The sequence below is a fragment of the Lontra canadensis genome, unplaced genomic scaffold (genome assembly GCF_010015895.1).
Source record: "Lontra canadensis isolate GAN:19392208 unplaced genomic scaffold, GSC_riverotter_1.0 scaffold68, whole genome shotgun sequence".
Lineage (NCBI taxonomy): Eukaryota > Metazoa > Chordata > Mammalia > Carnivora > Mustelidae > Lontra > Lontra canadensis.
The window spans coordinates 2,559,270-2,581,875 of NW_022631062.1; the positions used below are offsets into that span (position 1 = coordinate 2,559,270).

Genomic DNA, 22,606 nt, shown 5'->3' on the forward strand with positions numbered 1-22,606 from the left:
GAAACACTTGATAAAGATATGGATTTCCTATGTATAGGCTTTGAAATTAAAAAGTGAGTCGGGTAGGCCAGAGAAAAGGGAGATAATGAAAAAGTATCCAGCTTAGTGATATTCAAGATCTTATGAATAAAAATTCAGTTCAAAAGGTTAGATTCCAACTCTGATCTTTCAAAGCAGGGAAGCTATCTCTGCGATGTTAACTTTAAAGGAAGATTTGGGAATGTTATACAGAGAACGTTTTATCATAATTTTTGGACTGCCACAGGGGAAACCAGCCCTGGAATCCATAAAACCAAACTGAAAACTAGTCTTACCCTCCCACCCACCCACACAGAGCTCCTCAGACATCTCCCACCTCTAAGCACCCCTCCAGCCCCCAAAATGTGGAGACAAAGTCAGATTAGAGAGAAACAATGTAATATATATATTTTGATCCTTATGAAGATTTCTAAATGTTTGTTTAAAGATAAGGAATCATGCAAACAGAGCCGATTAGCTCATTTTCCAATTTAAAAATCAGTTAACACAATTATGAATGGTAAACAAAAGAGAGTGGATTTCTCCCATTGCCAAATCAAGAGTAATCCAGGAGAAATAAATTAGAGTAATACCCAGAGTAGCTCAGAAGTATCATTCAGAGAGTAACTGGCATTTGGAAATACATGAAAAAGGAACATAAATGAAGACTGTCTTTCTTAAGACAGAGCATCATGGAAGGTGAAATTCCTAGCAAAAGGAATTGATCCCTTGCAGTGTCGCTGTACTGATCATTCCAATATTTGTTAGTCTTTCTTTTCTGGAAAGTAACTTATTTTGCGATTAGACTGATTACAGTTGGGCCTAGGGAGTCTGTGTTAATTTCAGTGTCTGAAGCAATTGCACTAGTTGTTGGATGTTACTAGAAGCCTAATGCTGTGGGGTTCATCTTTCTTATTTCATCTTATTCTTTCCACGTCCATCGTACCCCTTCTGGCTAATCTACTTACATAAAGTATGCTGGAATGGGGACGCAGCTAGAAGGGCACTTGCGGTCAGACCAACTCTGAGTCAAATGTTAAACTCACAAACCCAGACAATAATATATATATATATACATATATATGTGAAGTTGAAAGAAGGTGCCCTAAATTGTTGACAAGGACTGTCTTTGGGGGTTGGGTTTATAGGAATTTTCACTTTCTTCTCTAATATTTACTTGATAACATTAAGAAATTATTGATTTTTAGAAGTGTGAAAATGGCATTGTGGTTATGTTTAAAAGTCACCTGTAAGAAGTTCTTATGAAATGAATTGGTGTGTGAGAAGTACACACGATTCATTATATGACTGTCTGCTTTTGTGTATGTTTCAAAGCCTCAGAATAAAAGATTAATAGTGACACACTTGGAAAACCAGGCTGAGGACTTCAGTATAAAGGACCACGGGTACAGGGGCACCTGGGTGGCGCAGTCTAACCGATCCCTGGTTTCGGCTCAGGTCATGATCTCAGGGTTCTGGGATAGAGCCCCATGATGGGCTCTGTGCTCAGTGGGGAGTCTGCTTTTCTCTCCCTCTGCCTCTCCCGCCACCCACGCGTGCTCTCCCCGCTTTCTGAAGTAAATAAATCTTAAAAAAAAAAAGGACCTGGAGTTACAAGGAAGTTTTATTCTCTAGTTCAGTGGTCTCCTAACTCGTGTGAATGCGACCCTACCTGTGACAAGATTTTTGCATACATGCACCAGGCATATGCTTATTAATTGATTTATTTATTTAAAATGATGTACATACACCACCATACTATTATGCCATTATAAAACATACACAAACATAAAAAAGGCTAGATAAAAATAAACACAAGGATCATTCGAACATGTTCTTCCTACACTCTAGTGGACCTGGACCCCACTCAGGAGCCCCATGTGTAGTGAATTGGGTGGGTGGGTGGGGGCTTCAGGTTTTCAAAGTACTAAAGAGTTTGTAAGAAACAGAAATGGACCAGAGCACCCATTGGTAATGGGAGATGATCTGGAAAGACCCAGAGCTGCTTCACAGAGGCCTCTCAAAGAACTGGAATGGACTGAAAGCTGTTCTAACTGGACAGGATTTGAACAAGGATCACCGCTTCCTTGTACGCTCCTTTTAGACACATGCAACGCACAGAATGTGTCCTGCCCGTACAGGCAGGAGACAATATGCAGATAAAGCAAACACCCCGCCCCCCATCAGCTTGGGCGATATATCTGACGTAATGACTATGACGAAATTATCTTAACATTAAGTATTTACTCTGCTGGGTAATGCAGTAAAACTTTCACACACGTGATTGTACTTAAAAGTCATGACAATCCTATGGAAAGAGATTTTCGTTTTCCTCTAAGGAAATCGAGATTTAGAAAACACAGATTAACTTTCCCAAGATGAAAGGGGTAGAAAATGGCAGAGTCCAAATGTAAATCAAGAAGGTTCTGACCCCAGGCCCCATGTCCTTAACGATTAAACCATATTGCCTCCATAGGGAATTAACAAGTGTCCAAACCATAAGATTGTTGTGATGGTTAAATATATGTGATATGTTCAGCACATTGTCTGACAAAGAACACACATCCTATTAATGTTAGCATTTTAGTACACAGAATATTTACCAAAAGTTTCCACAGTAAACACCATTAATATTGATCAATATCAAACACCAATATTTATAATTATAAGAAAATAATGTTGTATTATTTAAACATTATTTATAATAACACACACCTAAACTCCTTTTGTTTGCTACCATCTAGAAATACGTGTGACTTTTGGGATGGAGTCTCTATGAAACGACTGATGAGAAGAGATAGCGACTACAGACTGTTACGCCTTCTGCCCAGTAGGCTACAAAAATGAAGTATTTGCACCTGGCATACTCCTGTCATCTTTTAAGGAGCCGTCTACACAAACAGGAGTAGGTGGAGCTTAAGCACTAAATGACCCATTAAGTACATATGTACATTTCAATGTTATTTGACAGTTGAGGCTTGCGTCCTTTTGCTTTGACCCAAAGATACATTTGTAGACAGAGGACAGTTCTGAAAACTTCTTTACATTCTATCAGTTTCCCCAAAAGTGGTCAAATTTACCACTTGTTTGTTTTTTTTTACCCCCCAGCTTTCCTATTTCTATCTACCGATCCAAACGAGAACTTCTCCTAAACACTTTGCTGATCATGGCTTCTGTAATAGAGGAGCCATCTCTCCCTGATTTTCTGGAACATTCCGGATTTGAAACTGTCCCGATGTTAGGCTGGGATTCCAAATTTGGTTGGAAACATTGGCCCCTGTCGAGGTGATGCACGGAGCTCTAGGTAGAGCGCTGTGCCTCACAGGCTGGCGTCCCGTCCACTTTATGGGACTGGATCTGCATGGACTCCAATGATCACTGATTGTTGCTTTTGGTAATTTTGCAAATACTTCACTAAATGTTCTGTCACTCTTAATGGAATTCTAAGTTTCGCAGTTGAGTTGGGGTGGGAAGGAAGATGACGTCTTTGGTTTATATATTTTGACATTAAATCAAAGGAGATCTTTCTTTTCATCAAAAATTTAATTTTGATATTATTAATTCCTTTCATTTTATGTAACTAGATAATCTCTAACTCTAGGTATTACCTAGGAACCTGCCCATCGTTAGCTCTCTTCTCCTATTTGGGAAGTATTTTAATTATAGAAACAACGTGATGAGCGTTTGTAGGGACACAATAGAATCCACCCCCATCCCGTTTCGAGTCCAAACGGCATAAGCCAAAATTAAATTTCATGTAGGATTCTTGGAAGAAAGCATCAGATAACCAAACACTAGGAGCAAAAAATTAAAATTAATTATATATATTCTCTATTAATTCATAATAGCTTCTTGGATTTTAAACATCTTCTTTGCTATTGCCAATGCTTAAAAATCGTAATTTTACAATGTAAGTACTGTTTTATATACACTGTGATTTCTTTCTCTTTCTCTCTTCCTGTTTTAACTTCTAAGTATGAATGATATGGTCTCCAAGTGTCCGCTTGGAGGGAGAGGGGATAGGATTCATTGTTTTGCTCTAACACGGTAAAATTTAAAACTTCACGTCATTTAACTGGAGTTTCAACTATATGAAAAATAGCCAAATGTCATCACTTGGTTGGATATTTCTTTTTTGTGTGTATATATATGTATAATATAAACAGAATACATCTGATTAGTACATTTCAACATTTCATCAGTGTGACTTTTATCTCCTATTTTATATAAAATAACAAAATATACAGAGAGAAGAAAGGAGACATCTGTTCATCGTACACATAAAGTAAATAAACGTTCACGTATGGCTTTGCAAAGGTAGATTATGATGTGACTTTCATACTTTATTTATTTAAAAGCATCTTGAGAGAACGCGTTAGTGTGCTTACGAGGGCGGCCATGGTGGTTGAATGTCGCGCCGAGAGTCCAACATTAGGATCCCCACTCGTCTTTCCCGTGGCTGCCTCTGCAGCTTTCAGGAGACAAATGTAGTTTATGACCACTTCGTTGATCTTCGCTACGATTTCCTGCCGCTGTGTTTCTGAGTTCACGACTTTAACTAATCGCATGCAAGCTTCCGTTAGGCAACAGAGCACTTGAAAGCTGGAAGTCATGGCTAGGAGCATCTCCTCTGGGCTCTTCTCGGCCATCGCCAGTTTCCTACAGGCACTTCCCAACTGTCTGGACTCGATGGACAACAGTTGCTTGTACTGAGAAAGCGTAAGGTCATATGCTTCCGGGCGTGACTCCTCTCTCTTCCCCTTTGTCGCCCTGACAAGGCAGAGCAGCTCATTGGCATCGTTTTGGGCTGCGAGGAACCCATCAGGCATGGCGTACGTGCTCTCTTTTAGGGCACTGATTCTTGCAATCCGGGCATCGAAGGCCAGGTTGCTAAAGTCCGCATCCTCTGGGCCAGGCAGGTCTTCCGCCCAGACCTTCAGCACTGACGCTCTGGTCAGCTCCCCTCCTTGCTTCTGAATCCCAACAGCAGCCAGAGGCGGACTGATGGGTTCTGGCATGGCTTGAGTCATCTGTGGTCGAAAGAGGCAAGAGACCTGGCGGGTGGCCTCTCCCTCCTCTTCATCCTCATCACCCTCTTCATCCTGCCCTCGGTTCAGGAAGCAGTAGCTGAAAGGTCCCCGGCATCTCCAGTTGCTGCCTTCCAGCTTGCGCAAGGGTAATGTCCTATACAGCTTGGAGTCTTTGTGAGCCACCGGGGACCTTTTGTGACCTTTCCCTTCTGAGCTAAAGAACATCGAGCTTTGGGAAAAGCTTTTGGTGAGCTTCTTCCCCAGGGGGAGTTCTGCTCGCCTTTCTGAACTGGCCTCCTGTGCTTCCGTGATACCCGGACACTTTAAGCTGACCGCACCCTTGGTTCTCTCCTGGAAGGTCTCCAAACCTACAGATCCCAAGAGGATACTGCTGCTACATCCCAGAGCCCTCTGGCTGGGGGGTGTTCCGAGGCTCCCCCCTCTCAGATCCAGTGGCCGCCAGTTCACAGCCTCTCCATATGCCAGATTTGCTTGGGAGAAATCATTAGGGTCTTGATTTGGATTTGGCACCTTTGATTCCGAGTGAAGGTTTGATGGTAGCAGGATGGGATCAGCTTCAGGATGTTGAGACCAAGCTGAAGGCATGCCTCCTCGTCTCTCCTTCCCAGGCTCTGTCAAAGCTACACTAGGGGTAGCAGAGAAACAGAGAGAATCATTAAGCATCTCATGGGTGGTCATTTTCACTCAATCTCTATGTGCTGTTTGTCACTTTCCGAGGATGTACTCTAGAAGGGCCGCGTTTGTCAGGTCGGCCCCCCTTTCAATGGCTACCCCCTGGGATCTCATCAGATTTCCATTTCAAAACATTTCAAGAAAGACAGGGAATCTGTTATTTCTGAAACTACGGTTTTCTTTGGAATCACAATTGTTTTCGGAGACCATGGCGTTTCATGACTTGCCTTGTCCCCCACATTTATCTATTGGCATTTAGACATGTAATTAGAAAACACACACCCTAGATCTTGACTATGCAAACATATTTAGGACACTGAAGTTCCATTCCAAGAGAGTTAGGTTAATCCTGGCATCAGTTATCTTTTTTTTTTTTTTCCCAAGGTGGTCTAATTTAATGAATGCAAAGTAAATAAGGTCAGCTTTTCAAGAGAACCCCACTAGGTCTGTCTGGTACTGGATTTGAAGCAGAGACCCTGGGCGAGTTGCCCAACTTCTCTCAAAAAAGTTGTCACATGAATTTAAGTTAAAAAAAAAAAAAAGTTGTCATGTGAAGAAAATATTCCCACCTCACAGAATTTTTGTGAGAAGAGGGACGCCAGGGGAAAGCTCTTGGTAAACCATGAAAGATAAACAGCATGCCTGAACTAGAGGTCAAGATGCTAGTGGAGTCATGAGTTAAGGAACATTCATAGACGGGTTTCCCAAGGCAGGTGGTGCCAACGGTGGGTTTGCGAAAGGAGATCATCTTAAAATGGCACGAATGGAGAACCAAGGTAAGCTCTCCCTACCATCTACTGACCTAGGATGGAAGAGACAATTGCTGATATACTTTGATATTTGAGAGTGTGAAAGAACATCGGTTTTTGCCATGTGATGGCTGGCCAAGTAGATTGGTGAGAGGACTATGTGCCCACTGGGTGGCAGAATGGTGAAGGTGGGTGCAGAAGGTGTCCGTGTTCTTGTTTCTACCTGTGGGGGAAAATGAAGCAGCTCGTCATGTGTACCCCCAGAGCCTTCCTGACCCCAAGGTGTGCCAGATACTTTAGGACACGTGTCTAAGAAAGTCTTACAGAGTAGGTTGGGATGGTAAGTACTAGTGAAGGGCAAATGATCTTCCCTAACCCCTTCGACCTCCCCACTACCCTGCTCTATTAGCCTTCCTTGCCCCTCAATAAGAAATGGCAAAAACAGAAACTCGAGGTCTTGAGACGGACATCAGACTCTTGGGGCTCTACATCATACTGTCTCATAACCAAAAGTCCTGCTGAACGCTGCTAAAAATCCCCATTTAGAATTTAGAAAAAAAATGTATTGCTCCCCCACATTTTGGAAGCAGGCACAGAACAAGAGTCCAAACAGCAAATGCTATTCCCACTCTTGATCCAGATCCAGAAACTTCAGTGTTCACCGAACACTGTGGGGAGGGGAGGATCCATGATCGCTACTTAGCCTGGCCATAGTTTTGCAGCCTTTAAAAAAAAAAAACCAAAACCCAAAAACCAAAACCCCCTAACTTGTCCTTTTCTTCCAGACTTTATATTTTTCGGTTTGTCGTAAATCTGGTTTACATGTTTTGGGCGCATAACGCAAAGCACTAAATCCATCATTGCTGTACCTGTGGTTTCCTTAATCTTGGGGAGTCGATGACATCCATCTCGCAAAGTGCCAAACAGGGGTTCCGCGTTAATAGCTGTGTGCAGGGCGGGCACTGCCATGCGCGGACACATCCCTTCTGCCTGTGGGTGTAATTCCTTAAAGGTGGCTCCGTGGGGGGGCAGCCCAGAGGCTCTCTCCTCGGAGGGAACATAACTCATGCCCTTCCCTGAAGTCTCGGGAATCAGGTGCTTGCCCATGGTGGGGCAGAGTGGGGACTCCACGGGTGTGGCACTCGTGCTGCTGCTGCCCGTGCCACAGCCCGCATCCACCGACGAGCCTTGAGAGCTCTGCAGAGAAAAATGGCACTCGCTTTGTAACGAGGACATCCGCTTGGCCAAGTGGTAGTCACAAAGGCGGGCCACGCTGTCTTCCGCCTCAGGAAGCTTGGAAGGATGGTCACAGGTAGACGGGTCGGTATCCTCGGGATTATCTAAGTCTTTGGCTGAAGATACACAGGTCACGTCCGTTAAGAAGTGATCCCGTTGGCCAAGCGCTGAAACCTCACTGGCTTCTCCGTCAGGAGCCCCTTCAACCTTCTCTTCTGTCTCCCTGGTCCCCAGACCAGAAGCTCTCGGGAATGGGATCCCCGTTGCCGCTTCCAGGCCACTTTTCTCGGCCACCGCCCCCTCAGTGGCCACGTACCACCTTTGGCTGTCCTTGCGAAAGGCAGTTCTTTCCAGGTTAAAAGTGCTTAGGTGTTGGCTGTCCCTTGAAGACACGGTACCAAATTTACCTTTGGCTTCCTCCTCTGCCTCGGCTGTTTTGGTCCCCTGCTGTTTTTTCCCGGGCAGGTTCGCACTAGGGGGAGCCTTCCCCTCCCCGTCGGCCAGTTTGCTTTTCCTTTTGCTGGTGCAAGAATACACCACCGATCCCATGTGCAGTTTGCTAAAATAGTCAGTGACCGACTTGGTCTCCATGGTTTCGGGCTCCATCTCCATAGGGTCTGGGGGAAGGATCTGCTTGGAAGGCACAACTTTGGGCGGGAGGTCAGTCACGGGGCGGGCGGCCAGGGCGTGGGAGGACTTGGGAGGCAAGCCCCCGGCGGGGGTTCTGGAGGTGGGGAACTCTGTCTGCTCCTCCGCCAGCGGGTGGTAGCCTTCGTGAGTGGCCAAGAACATGCGGGAGAGGCTTTCTGACTGCTTCTGTGCTGCGGCCAGTTCAGAGCTCTCAGTCATTTCGGAAGAGTTAGTCTCATTGCCCGAGTCTGACGAAGACTCGGGACTATAAGCCCGCAAGATGGCTACACCTGCATGCCGTAAAAGACAAGAACCGATTACTGGATGCATCAGAGGCACTAGGAGACACGTAAGAAAATGGGACTCGTTATTACTAAACAACAACAACAACAACAACAACAAAAAACAAACAAAAAAAAACAAGGTTTTCCCTTTGCAGTGAGGACTCTTGAGTTTATTGCACAATTGTTCCAGAAATGAGGAAAAATACATGCCACATATTAAAAACAAAACAAAACAAAAAACCAAAGGAAATCATATACACAAAAAACCCACAATGGTTGTCTCAACACACTTATGAAACGGGACATGCGTGAAATGGAGAACAGCAGGTAACAGGACTCCGGGGGTAAATGGCTTGAGAGGACGAAATGCACGGTTATCAGTGAATAAATGTAACAATCGTGAAAGAACCTGAATTGTCACTGGTCTGCTGTTCTTCTGACACGGACAGAGCTTCTAGAGCTTCCAGAGTGGAAACGACGGTGTTATCCAGGCCCTTCTCACACTTCCCCTCGGCGCTGGTGGGCACCGCGTCAATGAGGGACACGGGGATCTCATCACCTTGCAGACCTCTGCCTGGCTCCTTGTCCTCGAGGAAGGAGGCTGCCTGGCTCTGAGAATCCTCCTCATCTGAACTATCTCGAAAGCCAGGTGGGGGTGCAGCGATGGCCATGTTCAAGGAACGCAGCAGAAAGTCATCCTCATTGTCGTCCCCCTCCGGAGGGGGCAGGGACGTGAGGTCAATGATGTCATCGCTTGACCCAGACAGGTTGAGGATGGCCGGCTGGTTCATCTCTCCCACCACGAGGTCCTCCTCACAGCTCACCTCGTCCTCGTCCTCCGCGTCGTCGGTGTTTTCTGCGTAACAGATGTCATGCAGGAGGGGCTCCTCTATGCCCTCAGCAGCCTCGAAGTTCTTCACGTCGCCTATGTTTGCATAAACGGAATTTGCCACAAACTGGATGCTCTCGGGATCTGGAGCGAGATCCAGGCCCTTCATGTCGTTGGCACTGGCCATGTAGAGACTCCTCTGTTTCTCCAGCAGTTCCGGGCTCTCCTCCAACAGTCTTTCATAGCCGAGAGTCGGGGGATTCACGCCATCATCCAAGGCGAGATCTCCGAAAATAAAGGACACTTTAGCTCCTCTCGGAGACTCCTGTGCTTTCTTCAGTGTTTCTGGTCCTGAGAGGGTCAACAGGGACCGCTGAGCTAGAGTCCTGTAGTCGGCCTCACACGGAGCATCTCCCGGCTGGGTGAGCGGCTGGTTGAGTTCATCCGGATTATAGGTGTTGTCTAGATACAGGTGCCGGTGGTCTTTGGGACACAAGGTGCCATCTGAAATATCGACTGTCTTCTGCTTTGAATCTATATATGTGATTTGGGCTTCCTGTTCCCCTTCGCCAATGAAGGTGGTCATCTGGGGTATACAGTTCCAGTCGGGGCCAAGGAGGTTATGTTTTCCTTTATTTTCAGTTCCTAAGGAGAAAGAATCATGCAAAGACAAGGTTACTGGGAGGCCTGGTTTCTTAATTTCATGGCTTGTAGTATCACTTTTGGAAATACGGTCATGCAGCTTTCCGGAGAGCGAACCAGTCGATGGAGGCTTCAGGTATCAGGCTTTCCTGGTTAGGAGAACTGACCTTAACAAAATCGAGCCTGCACAAAATATAATTGCTATTTGATTAAAAAAAAAAAAGAAAAAAAGAATACCATCTGAGAATAGGGAACTAGAGCTTAACTCCATGTGACCCTTGGTTCTATTATTAGAAGACCTAATTTCCGCCTATGAATGGGAATATACAACACGCCTTTCAAATTCCTTAAAGGCCATAGTCCAATCAGCTGTCATTCCAGAAAATAGATCCCCCTTTTCTCAGTAAAGCAAGCACTGACATTCCCCACCTTGTGGAAGAAGATGTTGGACTTTTTCCTCACTGAGTTAAGAGAAAGTCTTGTATTTTCACCACATATTTTAGGAAATATTGTCGTGATAATATAATAATGTCACAGTAAAAATAATCTAAGACATACATACATAAGAATAGGATAATATTGTAATGAGAACACAAAAACTGCTATCTTCAGTCTTTGTATATCCTAGTGGGTGTTAAGATTTTCACGCATAAAGGTCAGGATGGAAGCCCGTGTGTGTGCGCATGTGCACACGTGTACAATTGTGTAAGGTGGACTGCATTACAGGTAACATACTTCTACTATTTCTTTTCTTTTCTTTTTCCCTCTCTGCTGTCTCCAAGCGTAGTTAACAGTTTGGCTAATTTCAATTGTTATCGGTATCAGGAGAACTCCTGAGGGCTTGTTTGATGTTCCTCATGAATTAAAATCGCAAAACCCTAATTTAAAAAATCATTGTTTTGGCTGTTCCTCAAGGGTCTTCCAAGAGGGAATTCTGATGTAGAGATTTTGCTCTGACGTTTAACAAGACAAGGCAATGTGTCATTCTGTCAATATTGCTTTGTAGATTCCAGAGGGAACATTCTGAGGAAATGTTGGGGCCACACATTCTCCCATTTGTGCCCTCAAATTGCTCCTGGGCCTAAGTCTGGATAATACTGACATCAGCTGTACAACACGTACGGGGAGAAAAAAATCAGTTTTACGGAAGATGTGTTTGCTTCCCCCAAATGGTACACATTAAACTCAACGCTGAATGTTGTTCCAAGTCCTTTTGTTAAAGGCGTGTATTTTTGCGAGTAGCAAGTAAAGATATAATTTTGAAGACACTGAGCTACTCCACGAGAACCATATTTACATGTTACCTGATGATAAACAGACGTATGGGGGTTCAGCACTGTTTTATGAACAATTCTGATGATGACTGGCTGTGTGTGGGGCGGTGTGGGGGGGTCTGAATTGCTGGAAGACGGAGAGGGGTTTAGCAAAGCTGTGACAGAGCTCTGGGTTTAAACTAGTGGCTGGCAAATTCTTCCTACAAAGGGAGGGCTAGATGGTAGACATTTCAGATTTTGTGGGTCGACTGTTCGGTCAAGCAACCACTCAACTCTGTTCTTCTCCCACGAAGGTAGCCACGGCCGCCACACAAAGACGTGCATGCAATGGGCTGAACAGGGGCCTCTTCAAAAGACAGGTCCGCTCTGTGAATATGACCTTATTTGAAAAAAGAGCATTTGCTAGGATAATTCAGTTATGGCTCTTGAGATGAGTTCATCCGGATTATCCATGCGGGCCTTAAATCCAACAATCAGTGTCCTTAGGGAGAAAAGCAGAGGGAAATATGGGGCCCCACAGAAAAGTGGGAAAGGCGATGCAGAGATCAGAGTCATGCAGCCATAAGGAACGCTGCTGGCCCCTGGAAGTTGGGAGAGGCAAGAGAAGGTTCTCCCCCTGAGCCTGTGGAGGAAGTACGGCCCTGCTGCTGCCTAGATTTTGGACCTGTAGTCACCAAAACTATGAGAGAGTAAGTTCCTGTTACGTTAAGCCTCAGGGTTTGCGATACCCTGGCATGGCAGCCCTAGGAAACAAGTATAATGTGCACGGCTGAGTGCCAATAAAACTTTATTTACAAGAACAAGATCTGACCTGTCAGCCATCTTTTGCCAACTTCTGGTTTAGAACAACATGAAAGCTGAACAGAGCGGTGGCTAAAACGGTTGATTGATACTTACTCAGCTCCTCCTCATGCTCAGAGGTCATAGCTATGTGGGTTCAGGGATTCTGAAAGTAACTGAACGTTAGTTTTCAGGATAGGGAAGAAATGGGGGCTTGCTGTTCCTTATTATTAGAGATCTTGACTAAGGTCTCTGATCAATTTGAGGTAAGAAGAAAATACACACTCAATCTTGGCTTCCTTCCAAAAGGGTGTTCTGGCTTGGCTTTTGGAATGATTTTAGAGACACAGAAGGATGTGGGTTAGGAACTGGGGTCTACACCATGGCCTAATCTTGTGGGAAGACAGTGTGGACCAGGGATGAGCTGGTCTAAACAGGCTTTACCCTCCATGCTTCTTGGGTCTCGGAGGGTCACATGACATTGTGAGTCACTATCGAAAGGACAGAATGGAGGTCCTTATTACTGTGACTGTTGCTGAAATGGTAGGTTTCGTCTTCTACACACACCTGTACAATCTCAACAGTCTATGGGGAAAAAAGGTTCCATTTTCAAGATCAACTTTAAGATTTGAAAATAAAAAGCAAAAAATCAGTTCTCCAACATGAAAGGGTTGTGTTACACTACAGAACCGATCTTTGGAATTTCCCAGGCTGGGGCGAAGTTGTTCAAAATCTCCTAGCTCGAAAACATGTGATCCCACAAATGTTCACCACCAGAGCTGGTGTACCCTTGCCACCGCCTTCTTGTTCCTTCCCTGTTTATTTTTGATCATTTGCGTGTCTCAGGGTCTTCCCTTGCCTTATGTCTGTCTTCCTTTCCTTTCTCCATTTCTGTCACTTTTGTTCTCAAGTTCTCCCACTCCTGCTTCCCTGTCCCTTGTTGACAGAAGTTCTGGGCATCCTTTTAGGTGTTGTACACAAATTCCTTTTGAACCCTTCCCTTGCCCACTAGCTTCTTGGTTCCGATTTTACAAATGAGAAAACCGAAACTCAGAGAAATGGAAACAAGATGCTTCCAGGTGGGGCTGGATCACGTCCAGTTGTAATTCCAAGCTGCCTTCTGGCATGCCTTGGCCATCGCCCTCGTTTTCTCTCAGGTTCCCCTTCTTTCTGTGACCACTGCTTTCCCCTCCGCAGCCATCATCATCAGCTGTGCGTGAGCTGTGTGGTTGTGTGCGTCTACAAGTAACAAGATATTTAGGGAGTAACGATTTACGTTTTCTACTAAGTCGGAAAGTGAGAGGATTTTCCCTCCTCCGCCCCTTTCAGAAATGGGTGACAATGGAATTTGTTCTTAAGATTTTCCCTTTAAGAGAAACCCTGATTTCAGAATGCCCTGTGATGATTTGTTCATGGGTCAGCAGCTCTGGCTTGAGCGCTAGTGTCTGTCCATCAGCCACATTTACCGAGTGTCCCCAGTAGATGGAAGAAAATAATCAAACACTAAAGAAAAGAAATTCTAAAGCAAATGAAAACCACCCACTCTCAGAGAAGCTGTTAACACCGCAGTCCTCCTTGTCCCCACTTGGGAACTATCCTGTCCTGTCAAGTAGCTGAACTGGTTGGATGTCTTTGCCATATCAGTGCTCCCACTACAGAGCTAAGATGGCTGCTGGGGTTCTTTCTAGAGGCCCAAGTCCAAGTACTGGGTGATCCCTAAGTCCTCCAGTGGGTCTCAGAGCTCCCAGAATCCTGGATATAAGTTGGATATAGGAGGAGGTGCCCAGACATCTAGGCCTAGGGCCCCTTAAGGAGGGAAAAGCCCTAAGCAGGGTGGGGGTTGGGGGGGCGGGGGTTCTTACAAGTCCTACTGTGCATTCCATCATTATTTCTCCCCATCCTGAGTTCTGGAAGAGCAAGGCAATAAAAACTCAGTCACGAAGACTGATGCTTACTACCTTCAGAATAAGAAAATCACTCCCTTTGAAACACCACCATTTCCAAGGGACGAGTAAAACAGGATGGAAAAAATCAATACTTTCATTTAAAAAATAGACCATATCAGAATTATTTGAAGGCTTTTGGATTACATTTGGACACTAGATTTTTGCATGAGCACAATTTTAACTTTTAAAGAAACGTTCTTATTGTTGTCAGGTAAGGCAGGGGGTGGGTAATGCTTCATGAGTTTAGGAAGAGAATACCTGTTTCCTGGGTCCCTGTATTTTTCTTGTTGGCCATGTTAAATATTGACCTCCTGGAATCCACAAGTAGCCGGTAGTAGCCAGCAGTTAAGCAGGCCAGGTTCATGGCATCTGATGATTCCATCAGGAGTGTGATGGGCTACACAAAAGAGAATATTTTGGTTAAAGCCATTCCTCCTTAATGAGTTCCCTCAGGCTGACAACAGTTGCATTGGTGCTTATGAAATATAACAAAGAAAGTTACTGGGCAACCATTTCATTGGAGAAACACAGAACGTCAGAAGTAACACCAAGAGCCTTGCGGAAAAACATTTCTGTGACACCATCTTGAAAGCGGAGACATTTTGAATCTTCCCAGGTAATACTGGGATGGGAGAAAAAACAACAACACTGGTTTTGTTTCCAAATAGTTAACATTTTTAAAAAGTGACAATTAAGGGGTCAGTTACCAAATGTGAACCTGTGATCTAAAAAATCACGGGAAGATGAAGTTGGGGTTCATAGTGCAAATTAGTGTTGAAAAGAAGTAAAAATTCCAGTGGAAATGACATCTAAGACCGAATGCAAAGTGTCAAAAAGATCCAGGATGGGCTGCTTGTAAAAGAAATTGTAAATTCACAGGAGAACAAACCAGAGATGGGAGCTAAGAAAAGGCCTTGGTAAAACTTTCTGGAAAGAGTGAGGCTAGCATATAATTGGAGACAAGGCTTGGGCATATAGGGAAGAGGTGGTTAGCTGAAGCAATTATTCTCTTTGAATTAGTAAGGGTGGACTGGCTGGTGGATTCTTGGCGAGAGAGATTGAAAACTTGACAGGAATAAGGGAGCAATACGAAAGCAGACACCCAGAGAGGCACAGAAACATCAAGGTGACGAGCTCTTGCTTTCAGTTCAAGGTATAGGACCCTGGCCACGTTTGATGGCCCTGGCTAATGGAATCTACCATTCCACCCAAAGCCCCCCTACTACTTGATAACCTGCCTTTTCTTTCCATTTCAACTGAGGGCTTCCCTCAAAGCATCCCACAATTCTTTCCTTATAGGAAAGCAGGAGACCACCCATAGGGTCTCGCCACCTACTTCTGTTGGGTCGGATCATCCCGTTATCAGGTGTGTGATGACTGCCTCTAATTCACTCTTTCCCCTGATCTTTCTGTGAGGGGGCCACTGTTGTTAGCATCTCTGCTCACAGAGTGGGCCAGATGTCCCAAGTCTGTTCTTGCACTTGCATTGCCACGAAGTCAACCAGAGGCCCTGGATTCAGCCCATGAACGCCACCAGCCGTGGCCGCCACGTCTGAGCACCGTACTCTCCAGTCCATAGTCACTGTTTCCCACTATAGAGGCTTTTCGATTTGCTGTGTAGACAGAACCCTCGCCTGTTCTCAGAGCACTCCTCCTGACTGACACGGTTTCCTTTTCTCCATGGAAACATCTGGCCCAAAACCAATGACTCATCCACTACTGGGACAAGAAGGTAGGTAGAGGGGACCTGGATTATTCCCCGTCAACTTCTGCTTCGGGAGTTGAGTTCTGCCCTTTGAGGACAATGTCAGATTGTTGTTTTAAATGGAATGGCCATGACATTCATAGGGGCCAGCCGTTCAGGCAGTACTAACGGCTATAGCAGATAAAGGCTAACTGACAGAAATGCTTAGCTTTTCCCAAAGAATAAACACATGGGCCAAATGGCCGTTCTAAACAAAGTTGGGAAAAATATTCCTGACTCTCTGGACAGGAATATTCTAGAAGGCTAGCAGGGAAAAACCTTCCCAACTCTCTCTCTCTATGATTCACGTACTCAGGAGCTACAGAGGACCTTAGAAACGAACTCGTTTGCTTTCTTGTGTACAGATGAAGTGGTCAAACAACTCGTCCCCAGATCACACAGCTCTTTAGGGAGGACCAGAGGCCTCGGCCCGGACATGGGTGGATTTTTCTCTGTACCTCGTCCCATCTCTGATCCTCTGCCCACCATGCAATGTCGACGGCTTTGCAAATAATATTGGTGTTACCACAAACGAGCTTTTCAGATCAAGGTGCCAGGTCAACAGCTGAAAGATTTACCTTCACATCCAGCACGTGCAACTCTACCCGTACCAAGCTGTCCTCCTCGGTAAACATCTCGATTCTGTTGACGTGGCTGAAGTCGGCTAAAAGAGCCACTAGGTTTGTCTTGGTGTTTATGACGTGGCTTATGCCATATCGGGGCCCAACCAGGAGAGTCACTTCCGAGCGCTTTTCCGCCTGCTGAGAGAGAAGGACAAATCCTAAAAATCCTAGACCTCTAAAACACCATGCAGACTTGAGCCTGACAGTCTGTTCTTATAAGATCACATTTTCTTTAGCAAGTATTCCTCGATTATATTGTACTAAATCAGCCAGTTAGAAGAACCAAACATTACGATCGCATCGAGGCGGATCAATCATGAATAATGTAGAAAGTAACTATTATCCCAGCACATACATTCATAATCATGAGACACTCTAAGAAACGAGGATTTTTGGGTTTTGTTTTGTTGTTTCTTTTTTAACACGAAAGCAACTTATGGCCCAATGATTTAAAAGAAGGCCATTGTTAGAGCACATCGATGCTCTTGGTTCATCATATTCCTTTTCCTAGGGCATTCGACAGTGGCGTTATCTAGTTTAACATTTCTTCTGATATTTCCAGACTGTGCTGCAGTCGCTTAGAAATGAAGGCTGGAAAAGATTCATAGCTGATTTGCTTTTGTCAAAGGCAGCTCATTCAAGACAGCCTATGGCAGTGCTATTTTGCAGGTCTCCGTGGCTCCCAAGAGAAAGCAAAAAAAAAACCAAACAAACCAAAAACCAAAAACCAAAAAAGCCCCACCAAAAACCAAAAAGCAATTACCACTAATGTTGCCTTGAACACACGACCCCCATACAGTCGAAGGTCACTGAGGAACTTGAGATAATGGACCTTGGCTTGCAGAGCAGACAGCTGAGGAGAGAAAAGAAAGCTCAGGTGTTAATTGCAGTGGGTGTGGCCGGGTTTCTGCCGGAGACCAGCGGAACAACAGGGCGAACTGGGGGGCACGACAAGGAGTCTGGATGAAGAGTCAAAGTAAATTGCTATGTGTTGGGTTTCAGGATAAAGGGCTGCAGTAAGGGATCCAGATGAAAACCTGTTTATTTGGGGGGAAATGTATGGGAGTGGGTGGGTCACAGACATGGATATGCTGGGCCAGGGCACTCAACAAATGAGAACAAGATGGTAAGCTATTCCACTGAAATGTCTGCTTATCGGAGACTCCAAGAGTCGAGTGGTGCTCTCCGATCGCGGGTAGGGACGAAGTGGGTCGTGTACCGGAGACTCACCTACACAGAGTTCCTGAGAGCCGTTTTGAACACACGCTGGCCATCTACCTACAGCCAGTGAAAGAGGCTCTCCAAGCTTATCTCAAGTTTCCTCCGGCCTTTGTAAATTTTTGGGCATGGGTAGACTTTCTGTGCTCCAATCACTGGGGAAATGTTGGAGCTTGCCGGAAGTCCCTGCTTAATTAGTTCAACTCAAGCACTTTTTGAGTTTCGTGAAGGATATTAAAAAAAAAAAAAACTTTATCCAGATAAAAGTTATCTTTTAAAGATTTAAAAATGGAGATTCCCACCTCTTAAAAGGAGTCCTTGATTGTTAATTCTACCTAAACACATTGTTAGTGAGCACTGTTCAGCCGTCCTCCTCCTTTCGAAAACCAGGAGCACTTTGCAAATTGATTTGAAAGCAAACTACTCACTGTTGGCTAGAAAAACCGACCTTCAGAGAAAAACAGTGATAGATAGATCCTTGAGCAGTTAAGCCGATTATTACAAAATCAGTAGGCCATGCTTGAAAAAAATCCTATTGAGCCAATCGAAAGAAATTAACTTTGGGCCAATCAGAACCGAAATTGAAAAAAAAAGAAAAACTTTTTGTTTTTTTAAAGTTTATTTATTTAAGTAATCTTTACACCCAACGCAGGGCTCAAAATCATGACCACGAGATCAAGAGTTGCACACTCTACCCACTGAGCCAGCCAGATGCCCCTACAAAATTTGGATCCCTGACATCCTGCTGGATTTCTGTGAGCTGAATGCTTACAGAAATGAGGAAGTAAGGCAACAGTGGCTAGAGGGTGTCAAACCTGATTTTACATTTTAAAAAGCCATGGGGTGAGGAGGGAATAGTAATAAGTATGTTTTGGCCAGTAAAAATGACTTATAACCCAATACCAAGACCAAAGAATTACCCACATAAACAGTGATTTGTATTAGAGCCGCCCAAGTTTCTATGGCCAATATCAATTGTTAAGTGTTCTTGGGCTGTTACACTGCTTTCAACTTTATAGGTCCTGTATTTTTAGGTTCCTCTTTCTGGTTCTTGAAACCCTTTGCTTTTTATTACCTATACACATAACTCTCTATTCTGACCCACAATCTATTTTAAAATGTCCTTTCTGTTTCTTCTGATAAAAAAAAATAAGGGAGACTTTACCACTAACGATGGTGAATGGTAGAGATAATTTTATCTTCCCTTCCAAAGTAAGATTTAATTCAGTGGTTGTCAACCAGGGATGATTTTGCTCTCCGGGGCCCATTTGGCAGTGTCTGAAGATATTTTTCTATGTCACGATCGAGGGCATCTTGTAGGTAGAGACGAGGGATTTTGCTAAATACCACACAATGCACAAGAGGGCCTCCCTCCCCCCAGCAAAGAATGATTGCAAATGTCAACAGTGGGGAGGCAGAAACCCTGGTTTAAATAATGTGATAGCTGGTTTGCGAGGACCCTTGCTGGCTGCTACGCATTGAAGATGGCATGATGGAAATGTACAACTGTCTCGCAATTCTGTTCTCTGATCACAAGGTCTCAGTGGCTATGCAAGGTTCTCTCGCACACACAGGTGCACATGTGCACACACGCACACTCCATATAATAACTCTATAGCTTACAAGAAATAAATAAGTTTCCGTAAGAACACTGACTTGTCATTAGCCTTAGAAACAGGTTGATAGTGGAAAAAAAAGGGGGAGGGGGTTGGGGTTACACAGTTATTGCCTCTGAAAGTTCGGGGCTTGCTAAGTATTTTATTCATGCGCTAATTTTAAGCATTTTTAAAAATGCACACAAGCCTTTCTCTTTAAAATCCATTTTCTATTAAGATGCAAATGTGATACCTTTTTACCCGGTGGTACCAAGTTTTGATTTGCTTTGACAAGGTGTGAAAGTGCTTTCTTTATGTTCTTCTCCTTCATGCTTTGCAGCACAGCAGAGGGAAGGAAAGTCTCTAATCCCCATTCTTTTCTGCAATAAAGAGCATATCTTTAATTTCACAATCTTGTGATGATTAGTAATCTAAGACAAAATGGCGCTCTGATGTTGGTTGGAACAAACGAACTGTGAGGAAGTCAGGAAATGGAGGTAGGTCCCCAATTAGCAAGGCAACTTTGAATTTACACTTGGGAAACCTACTATATCTGATCGGTAATACATCTGGTTGCATTTTCAAGGAAACACCTTCTTCCCTCTCCAGGGGGAATGCCTTTGGGACCAATGGGAATTGAAGAGACAATTTATCCAACCCACCGCCGAGTCCCATTGAGTTCATTTATGTGTCTGAGTATGTATTTCCAACACAATTTCTCCCAGTTCCTTTGTTTATTGCCATAGTTACTATCCCCCCGTCAGCCCACATGGTCTTTCTCTCTTCACTGAGAAGGGCCCGGGGAACTCCTTCATTCTCCCAAAGCCATTCTTCCCTTCCCTTCCCTTCCTCCTCCCCAGTGGCTGCTTCGCTAGAAATACACACTTGTCTTCTCTGCCAGCAAGATGATGTCTGTCAAGGTCCTTCAAGCAACATTTCTACCTGGTGTGTGTGCATGCGTGTGTGTGTGTGTGTGAGGAGTGCTGCTGGTGTGCAATCAGCGTGGGGTTCATGACCCCTAAGGATGTATGACACTGATGGGGAAGTGCGAATGTCACCAATAGGTGTGCACACAAGAGAAAGAGACAGAGAGGACTGCGTTAATACAGGTTTGCCGAAGGCCCATGTCCCCAGCGACGGCTACAACCCTACCCCAACAATGCTCCATATTTTGAAATCTATGAACTCTACCCTGATTGGCCGGGTGCCCAACCAGTGTCTCCTAAATACTGTAAAGACCGCCAAGATTTGGTCATTTCTCCTATGCCAGATCCTCTCCAAAGAAGGGTAGGGAGACGGCCTTCCCCCCACTTGACCATCCACGCCACTGCTAGTTACGATGGGGTTTTTCATGATCACCATGTCCTCCTCCTCCTCCATGGGCACCTATTTCTACCCATTGTCTTGCCCTCATTACGGGCTGCCTGGTAATTCTACTTGTATCAGTATTTTAAATCATATCTATCTTTTTTTTGAGATTTCATTTATTTGTTTGAGAGAGAGCACACGCATGTGCACAAGCAGGGGGAGGGGAAGAGGGAGAGGGAGAAGCAGGCTCCCTGCTGAGTGGGGAGCCAAAGCAGGATCCCCAGATCACAATCTGAGCTGAAGTCAGATGCTCAACCAACTGAACCACCCAGGTACCCCTCGTATCTTTACAATTGGATCACAAGTCCTTTATGCTTATTTGTACTTTCCGCTGGCCTACCGTGAATCCCACATAAAATGCTCAGTGAACAGGTGAGTAAATTAATTAATGAGAACATTATCATAGACTGTAAGAGTCTTACTCAAGCCAGTCATCTCTGGGAGGTTTCTGACGGTACCATATTCCAACTAGCCGAACGTGGGGACGGACAATAAGAACAGAAATGCATTTCAATGGTCTGAAAACCATGGCAGGTTGCTTAGGCCGCCTTTTCACACAGAGGCCCATATCATCCGTGCCCAGGAACACACGAAAGGGGAACGGATGAGGGAGCGAGTGTGTCCGACTGAGTGTAAGACCCCTCTGGGAGCTGAGTCTCTCTGAGGTGACACTCACAGCCTGTGTGGCAAGAAAGACATGAGCCATCTGTGAGAAAGAGTGAGCCGAGAACGAAAAGCCCGAGGTTCTCAAATTGTACATGAGGATTTGTCCCTCGGTGTAGACGGGAGAACCGAGAGTTGTGAGACTAGGGGCCTCGGAGTCAGCAACCTGGAGCTCTCACCGTCCCCCACACAGGCTCATGAACTCTGTTGAGAAGAAGTGAATTTATTCCCTGGTGGGTCAACCCGGCATGCAGGAATTTAGAAAGGCTTTACACGCAGGCCCCGGGAAGCTTCACTGGAAGGTAGGATTTCACGTAGCTTGCCCACCCCTCGTGCACATGGGGAGGGCTCTACGGCCTTATTGTTCCGTGGAGATGTGGCTCCTGTCCTGCCATAAACTTTGAAATACGAACACTCATCAGAGCTACCAAGATTAAGGGAGGGGTGGCAGCCTGAACACAGGTGCTTCCACCGATCACACGGACCATAGCAGAAGGCAGAACCCCCGCACCCCGCACCGGACCTGGGTTCGAATCCTGAGCCCTCTAGCTAGTAGCCCCGGCGCTCAGCCAAAGCCTTTTGTCCTACTGTGCCTGGGTTGGCTCATCTGTAAAATACAGCAAAAAGGCTAGTTCTCTCCCAGGGACGTCATGAGAATTAAAGACCTTCATGCCTGAAAAGCGCGGAGACCAAAGCTTAGCTTAGAATCAAGTCCGTTAGGGACTTTGAGAACCGACGCTTCATGTGACATCCGATCCTCCTTTGTACCACAATTCCCTAAAGGCGGCTTATGGAAGAAGTGGGTCTCTCCCCCCGCAAAACGGACGCGATGTGCGGACGCGGTGCCCCTGTGGAATGAACGCCCCGCCGCAAACGACATCAGTGTTGGAAACAGAGACAGACGTCAAAAATACCCTTGACGTTACGGAGGCAGCATCCCTGGGCCTGAATCGCCTCCGAGGCTCAACACTTACTCGATGTACTTGAGGGAGATTTTCTGCGTTTGCTTGGTGGTCACGGTAGCGATGTACATTTGCAAAGCCGCCAGCCGCAGGGCTATGTCGTACTTCAGCTCCGGCCCAAACCGCTCCTGCACCACGTCGTTGCAGCTCTGCAACAGACACCAGCAGAGGGCGCCACGGGTCAAAGAATGGGCCGCCGCGCGCTGCCTCGGGGACCGGCAACAGCCCTTCCCCAAGGAGGCCAAACGTGCAAACCTTTCCACCAGGCCGCTTGGAACCCGGTTGGAGCTGGACTGCACGCACACAGACACAGAGACCACGC

At 45.4% G+C, this 22,606-nt stretch overlaps 1 protein-coding gene across 3 annotated transcripts in view; it reads right to left on the bottom strand.

Annotated features, from left to right (window-relative positions):
- Positions 1–1,724: 1,724 nt before the first annotated feature.
- Positions 1,725–22,606, bottom strand: part of FRMPD4 (FERM and PDZ domain containing 4) — an 847,457-nt gene continuing 826,575 nt past the window's right edge. For all 3 annotated transcript variants that reach the window (XM_032880199.1, XM_032880201.1, XM_032880200.1), the window contains 8 exons: positions 22,297–22,433; positions 19,545–19,671; positions 17,242–17,331; positions 16,434–16,616; positions 14,370–14,508; positions 9,050–10,114; positions 7,360–8,646; positions 1,725–5,689 (listed from right to left, as the gene is read on the bottom strand). In XM_032880199.1, coding sequence (XP_032736090.1) covers positions 4,362–5,689; positions 7,360–8,646; positions 9,050–10,114; positions 14,370–14,508; positions 16,434–16,616; positions 17,242–17,331; positions 19,545–19,671; positions 22,297–22,433 — 4,356 coding nt within the window. In that variant the 3' untranslated portion in view covers positions 1,725–4,361. The remainder of the gene's footprint in view (positions 5,690–7,359; positions 8,647–9,049; positions 10,115–14,369; positions 14,509–16,433; positions 16,617–17,241; positions 17,332–19,544; positions 19,672–22,296; positions 22,434–22,606) is intronic.